We start from the raw sequence: 11,641 nt of genomic DNA on the forward strand, positions 1-11,641 counted from the left end.
AAATTACATGATAAAAGTATATGCTATTTTTCGTAAAATTTGGAAAATATTTATAATAATTATTTTAAAAATTATTGAATTTAATATATGTTGTACTAGGTAATACAATATTATTTTTCGTTATAAAAAATTTTTTAAAGTAATAAATGCTATGAAATGGATATGAAGAGCAAGTGTATAGCGATATATATTTTTAACTTATTTCTGAAAAGTGCACTTTCGGAATATAACTTTATCATAATATGGTTGAATTTAGCAAATATGCTTTAAATTTTATTATAAGAGAAATTTTTAAATTTTTAAAAATTGGAGGAGAAAATTTCAAGAAATGACATTTTGAAAACTCTTATTGCATTGTTATAAAATACATCAAAAACCTTAGAAAAATCTAGAACTTTTATTTGAAACTTTTTTTATATCTTTTATTGCTTGGACAATATTCGCTCAAAAATATAAAAACTAATTTTTTTTGAGAAAATGTTTCATCCTCTTAACGGCCATTTGAGCATGTATAAAAAAAGATATATCTCTTAATTTTGATCTAGATTACAATATATCCAAAGTTTATCAAAATCGGAGACGAATACTTCCGATCTTTTCTTTGTAAATATGGACACAATTTATACTTTATTCTATTATATGTTTTATTATCTTCACTAGTTTATTATATATTTTAAAACATCCCAGTGCCTCCGCTACAGTGAGTAAATCGTAAGTCGTAAGCAAATTGACCAACCATGGGCTACAGTCAAGGAGACGGTGAGGATACTTTGAAATGTCATGGTCGATTATTTAAAAAATAATCAATGGTCGATTATTTAAAAAATAATCAATTATGGTTGGTCAATTTGTTTATGACTTACTACTCATTGTAGCGGAGGCCTAAGCGTTTCCTTGACTGCAGCCGTAAATGATCGATTAAATAAATCACCCGAACCCGAGTGACGTCAATTGGTGACTTTTGTAGACAGTGATCATTTGTAAAGATAAAAAATTAACAGCATTTATAAGCAATAATCAATATTTTTTTTTAACACAATGTCCTTATATACAGCAAGAAGAAGTTCCTTACGGCAATCACTCGCATACAGATTATTGCCAAGAAAGACTTTGCTACTTATCAGGGTGAGAAAGTTTTTATTTTGATAATATTTCATGGAGTTTTGATTCAGATACATATTATTTGAAATCTTAGATTTAAAATTTTTTATTGCAAAAATATTTAAGAAATTTATAATAATGTATATCAAAAGAAGTTCCTTGATTGTACAAATAACATATTATATATAATATAGCAACAACACATACTTATTTAAAATATTAATTTATTCTTTTATATAATATTTTTTAAGTAAAATTTATAAAATAAATTATAATTGCGTTAAGAATATTTATTAATATAAAAAATAATATTACAGTTGAATTAAGGTTATAATTTGATATTTCATATTATATATATTAAACTGATTGTTACTATTTTAATATTTTATATTTCTGATAAAATATGTTAATTTAGATGAAATACAGAAAAAATTTGTCTAAAAATGTAACTATTTGTAGTTACACTTATGTAATGGATTAAAAAATGTAATTAATAATAGTTATACTAATAATAATAGTTATAATAGTTATAGACACACACAGGGAATATCTATATAATATAATTATATTTACATAAGTATATATGTGTATATACAGAGTATCCCATTTAACTTGAGACATCGAAGTAACTCGTAAAGTCTAAAAGATACGAAAAAATGTTTCAGACAAAAGTTGTATGGTTTCGAAGGGGACATAAGATGGTGCCATTAGTTTGACCTTGAAGAGTCACGTGAAGGTCACCTCCAACTTTTTAAATGGGACACCCTATATCCTTTTGCATATTCTTGTAGCTCATCTCGAGAGCTTTCCAAAACACTATAACTAAGTTAGTTTTCATTAAGTACTTTCCGAGTTATCAAGCTTGAAATCATTTCTTAATTTTACATAAACCGTAAAAAATATCTTGTAAAATATTCATTTTTCGATTATCTTATCTTAATACTTTTATGTACAAAATAATAAGAGGAATCAATTGGTGTAAAGAAAACACATAACTGTTTCGAAAAAAAAATGTAATTTGCAATTAACAATTACATCTTTTTTTTCGAAACAATTATGTGTTTCCTTCACACCAATTGATTCCTCTCATTATTTTGTACATAAAAGTATTAAGGTAAGATAATCGAAAAATGAATATTTTACTAGATATTTTATGGTTTATGTAAAATTAAGAAATTATTTCAAGCCTCATAACTCGAAAAGTACTTAATGAAAAAATGTTTAATTATAGTGTTTTGGAAAGCTCTCGAGGCAAGCTATAAGAATATGCAAAAGTATATAGGGTGTTCCATTTAAAAAGTTGAAGGTGACCTTCACGTGATCTTCAGGTGACTCTTCAAGGTCAAACTAATGGCACCATCTTATGTCCCCCTCGAAACCATACAACTTTTGTCTGAAACATTTTTTCGTATCTTTTAGACTTTACGAGTTACTTCTATGTCTCAAGTTAAATGGGACACCCTGTATATATATATATATATATATATATATATATATATATATATATATATACTTCATATTTTTACTGAACATTGTTGTATATCTTTATTTAGGTTGAAAGATTGAAAGGTCGTTATTTGTTTCGGTCAGCAGTGCGACGTGTTTTAGAATATATAGAATGGATAACAGAGATACCGATAATCGAAGAAATTAGCGATGATGTAGCGATTAATATCAAAATGGCTCAACAAAGACACAGAATAGAAAAGAAGCTACTCACATTAGAGGTACTTGATGAAGCATATATGTGCACGAGACTTATTAAAAAATAAATAAACCAAAATAAAAAGAAATATCAGAACTTTGTAACAGGCATCGAATAAATAATTTATCGCTGATTTAAGGATCGATCGATACTGTTAGTGAATCCGATTGAAAGATCCTCCACGGACAAAGCATACATATACGATCTTATTAAAAAGTTGCGCGCATTTTCGAAACATTCGGAGGATTTGAGAGAAAATTTAGCCGCGGTATGCATTTATCAGTATTTACCGGCTGGTCGTGTAATTGTTCGTCAGGGTCACAAAGCGGAAAACCTTTATTTTATAGCGAACGGCGAAGTCAGTCTATCGAGAGTTGCGATCGATGAATTTTCAGGTGAGGAAAATAACGGCGCGAAATATATTTTTGAACAGTAAAATTAATTATATCTAACGAAATGATTTAATGTTTATATTGCAGTTTTAGTTAGAACGTTTACTGAGTCATGTGCGAGATATATTTCTATTAAGATTCTCGATAATATAATTTGTATTTAATAACATTATATTGTGAAAATTAATTCTTTCTTATCAATTTAACACCATGTCATGATTAACAATTTTTTAAAATTTATTATCGTGAGAGAAATCATTCTGTCTATATATCAAAGAAAGAATCATACATTATAATTATATATTAAGGTTAATGTTGTATCAACAAATATTAATAGTCTTAATGGACCACGCAATAGGTCTAGAATATGCGAAATACAGATTACTGTAGAAACATATGCTGAAATATGTATAATCAATTTATTAAATGTGACAAACGCTGCGTTTCGATCCACATCGGATCATTTTCAATGTCGTATAATGAAATAATAACCGTCGACATGGAATACAAGTCAAAAAATGAAAACATAATAATGATGTATACATAAGTTTCGGAAGCGCAAAAACGCGAGAATTGCGCTGTTTACAAAGTCAAGAGAGTCGAAGCAAATACGCAACAAACCCGATAATACGAAATGGCAATTGAATAAAAGCGCAAACACAAATTTCATGATCAGAATCGCAAATAAAAAATCGCAAAGAAAAAACATTAATTAATGCCTACGTTCCCACCATAATTCACAACGTTTCATTTTTGATTTCATCAAGTGCGTGGAAAGTAATATTTTTAGGGCAGATCCTGATACCAATAATATCAGATGCCTTTCTATCCAGACTCTCAATAAATGTTTATCGCTCCCTCCGCCTTCATCTGACATTGACTCTCGTCTGTCTTCCTTGACCAGAATTACGAAAAAATTCTTGCACGATCATCCTGACATTATTATCACAAAGGCTGATAAAGGTAACGTCACGGTCTCTCTGGATAGATCCGATTATCAGGACAAGATGCATGGTCTCTTGTCAGATCGCGAAACTTATATCACTGTGAACTGCGATCCAACAAAGAAAATTACTACGCAATTAAAAGAGCTGTTACAACGTTGGCGAAGGAATGATTATATCTCGAACGGTACCTATAGATCTTTATTGAATACTGATGGAATTTTACCACGCGCCTACGGACTGCCAAAAATTCATAAAAAAGACTGTCCATTACGTATCATTATCTCTTCTGTCAATAGTCCTCTTTATTCTCTTGCGGCATTCCTCCATGATATTTTATATAAAAATTTACCTTATCCTAGTAGTCATATTGATAACAGTTTTTCCTTAATTAAGAAACTCAATAATATGTATTTGGAGGATTATTACGATTTAATCTCGTTAGACGTAGTGAGTCTCTTCACTAATGTCCCTTTAGATCTAGTCATTGGAGGGATAGCTAAACGTTGGCATTTAATAAAAAATAGGACTAGTATCCCGTATAATGAATTTCTGATTTCTTTAAAATTTATTATGGATTCTACTTTCTTCCAATTTGACAACATTTTTTATAGACAGATTTTTGGCACTCCGATGGGGTCTCCGCTCTCCCCGATCTTAGCGAACATTATTATGTCCGATTTAGAGGATAGAGCAATTTCTTCTCTCCCTTTTTCCCTCCCCTTTTATGTTCGTTATGTAGATGATATTGTTCTTGCTGCTCCTAGGCAACACATCCCTCTCATTTTGAATGTTTTTAACTCGTTTCATAGTAGATTACGCTTCACTATTGAATACTCTAATAACAACAGTATAAATTTCCTAGATGCAACCATCATAATTAATAATAATTACATTGAATTTAATTGGTATAGGAAGCCGACTTTTTCAGGTAGATTCTTATCGTTTTTCTCACATCATCCTCTATCACATAAAAAGGGAGTCGTTATCGGCCTTACTGATAGAGTTTTCAAACTCTCACACCCTCGGTTTCATAATGAGAATCTCTCTTTTATTGTTTCAACTTTATTAACCAATGGCTATCCTATTAAATTCATTTTTTATACCATTTCTCAAAGATTAAAGTTTCTGGTGTCAAAAACTAATAATAATGCTTGTGTGCCCTCCCAACCCTCCCCCTCTCCTACTTCTTTCTTTACCATTCCTTTTTGTACTAATTTTCCGAAAGAATTTGTTTCTAATATTAAAAATTATACTAATAAAAGATTGGCTTTCACTGTTAGTAATAAACTGAATTCTCTTATTAGATTATATAAAGATCCGTTGCCGAAAACTCATCACTCAAATGTAATCTATAAAATCAACTGTTTAAATTGCGAGGCGTCGTATGTGGGACAAACTAAAAGAAAATTAGTAACGAGGATCAAAGAACATCGGGCTGACATTAATAAAACTACTGCTCCGCTTTCGGTCGTGTCCCTTCATAGATTAGAAGGCCATGAATTTGACTGGAATAATGTTTCCATTCTGGATGAGGAGCCCAACTATAGAAAGAGATTAATTGCCGAAATGTTACATATTTCTAAACAAATTCACAGCATTAATATTCAGAGTGATACAGATTTTTTGGATAAATTATATCAGCCAATTATACATAGTTTCTCTTAGTTAAATCATAGATCCCGGTTTATTGTCTCTGTCTCTTTCTGTTTGTGACGTCCGCTCTATCCCCTCTTCTGGCGCTTCACGCTTTCGGTAATGTACGGCCACACGTCTCAGTCCTACGTATTTCGACATACCGCGAGAATATGCGTGGCATTTACGCACCGTTGTGAGATACTTTTAGAGAATTTTAGACCGCGTCCATTTTCATTAATTCGTACGTATTTCTTTCCATTCTCATTTCAAGAATTTTTTATAATTTAACCATTTATTTCCTTTGATTTTTGACTCCGTGTTGTATCCTTGGAGTGTGTTGCTCTGCTTGCTTTCTTTTACAGGCTATCACCTCTTAAGCTTTTTCACAATTTTCCACCATTTATAAGGATTGGACCATTAAGATTATTAACTTTTTTATTTACGGACCATTGGATTACGTTTTTTTCTCTCGACCGGATAGGAAAGGTGGATGGAATATTACCCCGTTCTTTTGCTTTTGAGATGGGCGGCTCATTTCCTTGGCTGCGTTGCGGATTTATTAATTAATGTTTTTTCTTTGCGATTTTTTATTTGCGATTCTGATCATGAAATTTGTGTTTGCGCTTTTATTCAATTGCCATTTCGTATTATCGGGTTTGTTGCGTATTTGCTTCGACTCTCTTGACTTTGTAAACAGCGCAATTCCCGCGTTTTTGCGCTTCCGAAACTTATGTATACATCATTACTATGTTTTCATTTTTTGACTTGTATTCCATGTCGACGGTTATTATTTCATTATACGACATTGAAAATGATCCGATGTGGATCGAAACGCAGCGTTTGTCACATTTAATAAATTGATTATACATGTTTCAGCATATGTTTCTACAGTAATCTGTATTTCGCATATTCTAGACCTATTGCGTGGTCCATTAAGCCTATTAATATTTGTTGATTTGATTTTATCATACGGACCATTTATTATCTATATATTTTTTTTAATGTTGTGTAATATAATATTAAATAGAAAAAGTTGTACAATATAATATGTTTCGTTAGGTGACGAGAAAATTATAGACATGGGTATTATGCAATCAGGTGATATGTTTGGTGAAGTTGCACTATTTCATTCAATACCGAGAACATCAACTGTGATTAGCAACAGTTAGTAGAAGTGAATAAAATCATAGATTTGATGATACATATATTCTTTAGATTGAAATTCATATTGTTTTCTTACAAATATCATTTAGCATCAGTCGATTTGCTTCTAATTAGACGAGACGATTTCAACAACATCTTACGCGATACCTTGACAGAAAAATGGGACGTTTTGCGGGACGCATTAGTTCATTTCAATTATTTCAAAGCATGGGACGAAGAAACGGTACGAGAGTGTTGCATTCTAAGCAAGCTGAAAGATTTTAAGCCTAATGAGGTAAATAATCTGACGGTGTAATAATAATTTTACGTGAGAGATCTCTCGATTATTTTCCCGCATTCTTTAAGATCTTGATTATATAATATAAATCTAAAACATATAAAACATATAAAAAAAGGGATAATAATAAGAATGTCGATTAATTTGGAAGGTCCTGTTAGGCGATGGAACAGGCATGGTGAATTACGTGCATTTTGTTTTAAGTGGCGAGTGCCGTCTTATCGAACATATGCTTGTTCGCGAACGTCCTTCTTATCACGGAACACAATACGAATTATATGATCCCGAAATTTCTTCAGGTCCGCAAGAACAACTAAAAGAAGTGTCAAAAAAATCTGACAAGCTGCGTGAATTAAATTACAAATTTAATCAAGTACGAATGTTATAAAAATATGCTAATTTCCTGTAGACTAATCATTACATTTGAACTTTTTTTCACTTGCACTTGTATTTTTTTCAACCAATACATGCACTTGCACACATTGCATTGTGTTGATCTTTAATGTGAAGAAAGCATTTTAAATAATTAAGTCTTCCTCTCATACATAAGCTTAGAAATAATTACTTGGTTTATATTAACATTTTTTTAGATATACCGTATTTTTTATACAATAAATTAGCTTGCATTTATTGTGTAAAGGTACAAGAGTATTTTACAAAAGTTTTGTTTCTAGTGTTGTGTATAACTAGAATAATGTGTAGAGAAAGTCTGTATTAACCAATGATCGTATAGCAATTAGTTATTTTAGTCATTATTAGAAAGACATTATTAGAAATTTGGTTATTTTTAATCGTTATCAATTAAAAATTCATACAATATGTTCAATTCATTTTTTCATTATTACAGAGACTTGCCAACACGGATACAGATGTTGATCGATTAAGTATAGTTACCACTACGCTTTTGGACGTCGTAAGTATTTACAACATAACATAATATATATCTTACTATTTACAATATAACATAATATATGTCTTCCTACCTAGATAGAATCACATTATGTCGAATTATATTATAGTACAACGAAATTATAATTTATTAAATTAAAATAGCTAGCCAAGTAATATAGTGAGATAATAATTGACTGAAGTTTAGAATTCAATCAAATTTATTGAAGTAAAATAATTACATCCAGATAAATTCTATCCGAATCACTATTATAATTTAGGACGGTTGAGAAGTTCGTGTGTGTTAATAGATACTGAAAAATCAAGGTTAAAGGGTGGCACGAAATTACTGATGTCGCGGCAATGTTGATGCGAGAACCATCTGTTACGTCTCAGTTACGTTATCCGAACGACGTTCGTACTATATTTATGCAAGTATGCACTTTCTCTCGAGGTGCATGTTTCGGTTTAGGTGAGAGATAAATGATATAACATTCTTTTCTCCACCAATGCGTATTGCGATTCAACAAACCAAACTTTATAAAATTAGGAGAGAAAATGCTTCATCGAAGAATCGTAGCGATTACACCGGTACGATGTTTTCTTATTCCCCGATATTGGTTGCTCGAGCACAATCGTGCTAATATCTGGGAACGCGTAAAATTGTTCATGGACTCAAAGTATCCAACTAAGAAGCAATTATTCAACGAGTTTCTCCTTAATCGAAAGTACGTTAAATTGTATCAAATAATAATATTTGTATTTTTTTAAATTATCAATCACGATTCAGACAAAAATTATTGCTACTACTCCGGTTTTCATTTTAGATGGATGTCATACAAGCAAAATTTAGTTGAAGATGTTATTAAACGACGTGGTCGTTTTCGTAGTAACACAACGATACATGACGTTCCGTATTCTATCAGAATTACAGATGAAATAGATCCAAAAATATAATTACTCATTTCGCGATTTTTATTGAGTCATTATTACTTTAAATTATACAAATGTATTATATATTAAGACAGATTAATAAAATATGAAAATTATATATAAAAATAAAGAAAGTAGAAGTAAATAATAATAATCGACAAATTGTATAATTGTACATTTGCAAATCAAGTGATTAACTATATATAATATTAATATTTATGTTCTAGATCAGATGATCAATCTTTACTAAAATGTAATCGACTTTCATGACCAAAAGATACATCGATAAGATCGATCGATATTTCGTTCTTTGTTATTCTTTCTTTCTTTTTACTTTACGAGAAAGAGAGCTTTTTTATTAGCGGAAATAAATAAGTATCGAACAGTTATTTTTTTCAATTAATAATTAGCAAGATATCCAATTCGTAAGATACTTTATAAAGATATTTATAAAGATATTTACCTTATAAAGATATTTAAAAAAATATTTTGCATCAATGCTTCTGATGATAACTGTTAATAACAATGAATACGTGATATTTAGTTTTTAATTTTTAATATATGATATATTTAATTTTTAAAAATTAAATCAAAATTGACACATAAGAGCCACAGCGCGTTAGTTGGAGCGCAGAGAAGAAACAACATTTTCTTCTTTTTTATTATAAGTTTATTACAAAACTCTAATCACAATAACTAAAAGGCGAACGTTTCGAATCATATTTGATGCTTCTTCAGCGCAAAAATGTTAACAGATTATATTACATTAAACGCGACGACACATTCATACATTTCATCATCGAATCTCAAATCGGTATGAAAGACACACAACGGCATAAAAGGGCGGAATCTGATTTGTTGTGATTGACACATTGGCACTGTATCATAATATCCATTTTATAGGATAAAAAAAACCGACTATTTTACAAGATTATTTACAGAAACAGCACAATGTTAAATGCTTTTGCCATGTTCATACTATATAGCAACATTTGTAACAAATATTTTAAGCAAATACAATTTGCAGTTTATAATGATCTCTTCATTATTTTAAAACTATTTTAAAACTATGGTTTCAAAAAAGCAGTTACGAAATTTTAGATCTAGTTTAATATTTATATTACTGTTTCTTTTATGAAACTATGCTTAGAAGAAGCTATAGAATTTATATTTCATTTTTTGCAAGATCTATTAAAATGAGAAAAACATATATAACTTACTTCATCCAACATTATCTTAATATACAGGGTAGGCCATTTTAATCTACGCACTGAAATATCTCAAAATCCATAAGTTTAAGACAAAAATGTTTTAGACAAAAGTTGTATGGTTTCGAGGGGGACATAAGATGCCATTAGTTTGACCTTGAAGAGTCACCTGAAGGTCACCTCCAACTTTTTAAATGGGACACCCTATATGCTTTTGCATATTCTTGTAGCTCATCTCGAGAGCTTTCCAAAACACTATAATTAAGTTAGTTTTCATTAAGTACTTTTCGAGTTATGAGGCTTGAAATCATTTCTTAATTTTACATAAACCATAAAATATCTAGTAAAATATTCATTTTTCGATTATCTTACATTAATACTTTTATGTATAAAATAATGAGAATCAATTGGTGTAAAGAAAAAATATAGCTGTTTTTAAGAAAAAATATGGAATTGTTAATTGTAAATTACATATTTTTTCTTAAAAACAACTACGTTTTTTTTTACACCAATTGATTCCTCTCATTATTTTGTACATAAAAGTATTAAGGTAAGATAATCGAAAAATGAATATTTTACTAGATATTTTATGGTTTATGTAAAATTAAGAAATGATTTCAAGCCTCATAACTCGAAAAGTACTTAATGAAAACTAACTTAATTATAGTGTTTTGGAAAGCTCTCGAGATGAGCTACAAGAATATGCAAAAGCATATAGAGTGTCCCATTTAAAAAGTTGGAGGTGACTCTTCAAGGTCAAACTAATGGCACCATCTTATGTCCCCCTCGAAACCATATAACTTTTGTCTGAAACATTTTTGTCTTAAACTTATGGATTTTGAGATATTTCAGTGCGTAGATTAAAATGGCCTACCCTGTATGTACGGACAAATATGAATAACTAAATATTAATCAAAATTTGAAGCGTATGAATATATGTCTCTTCTTTCAAGTGATTTAAAAAATTACTGAGACGCTATTGAAACAACGAATTAGCATTTGTTGAGTAACAATAAAAAAGTTTCCATGTCGTATTTCTTCAAGTAAAATCTGACCGCGACATCAATAAATATGAGTCAATGACAGCCACGTAACCATTTTATACTTCTTACAATCACACATGAGGACACACGCACACATGTGTATGACAGATACAGCGCGGACAGGTATGCCAGATCGCATTAATTACCTTTGCAATTTAGCATAAAAACGATGAATACCAGAACGCGGTATCGTACGTAATGCAGAAACATTTTCGTTTCTCTCATGCTTTACGGATTCTCATATGTTTGCATGTTGCTTAATGAACATTGTTGAACGCGAGTGCGTGCGAGAATAGACCCCGGAGTCGCTCTTCGAGGGCCCAACCAATCTCTACTGCGTTCTATGGT

At 30.3% G+C, this 11,641-nt stretch overlaps 1 protein-coding gene across 1 annotated transcript; it reads left to right on the top strand.

The window, feature by feature from the left end:
* Nucleotides 1-923: 923 nt before the first annotated feature.
* LOC145972429 (uncharacterized) lies at nt 924-9,189 on the top strand. Its single transcript, XM_083101016.1, has 10 exons — nt 924-1,125; nt 2,655-2,828; nt 2,946-3,201; nt 6,840-6,944; nt 7,034-7,218; nt 7,373-7,594; nt 8,069-8,134; nt 8,437-8,581; nt 8,660-8,837; nt 8,937-9,189. The coding sequence occupies exons 1-10, from the start codon at nt 1,039-1,041 to the stop codon at nt 9,064-9,066; spliced, it is 1,548 nt and encodes a 515-aa protein (XP_082957142.1). The 5' UTR covers nt 924-1,038; the 3' UTR covers nt 9,067-9,189.
* The last annotated feature ends 2,452 nt before the right edge of the window (nt 9,190-11,641 follow it).

Source organism: Camponotus vicinus, unplaced genomic scaffold, assembly GCF_025532165.1.
Source record: "Camponotus vicinus isolate PSW18456_S1 unplaced genomic scaffold, iyCamVici1.0 SCAF_5, whole genome shotgun sequence".
Taxonomy (NCBI): Eukaryota; Metazoa; Arthropoda; class Insecta; order Hymenoptera; family Formicidae; genus Camponotus; species Camponotus vicinus.

Excerpts from the sequence above, each read along its gene's own strand:
- LOC145972429 (XM_083101016.1), top strand. The coding sequence starts at position 1,039 with ATGTCCTTATATACAGCAAGAAGAAGTTCCTTACGGCAATCACTCGCA. Across the intron at positions 1,126-2,654 it reads AGACTTTGCTACTTATCAGG|GTTGAAAGATTGAAAGGTCG; the intron begins GTGAGAAAGTTT and ends ATCTTTATTTAG. Across the intron at positions 8,582-8,659 it reads AGGTGCATGTTTCGGTTTAG|GAGAGAAAATGCTTCATCGA; the intron begins GTGAGAGATAAA and ends TTATAAAATTAG.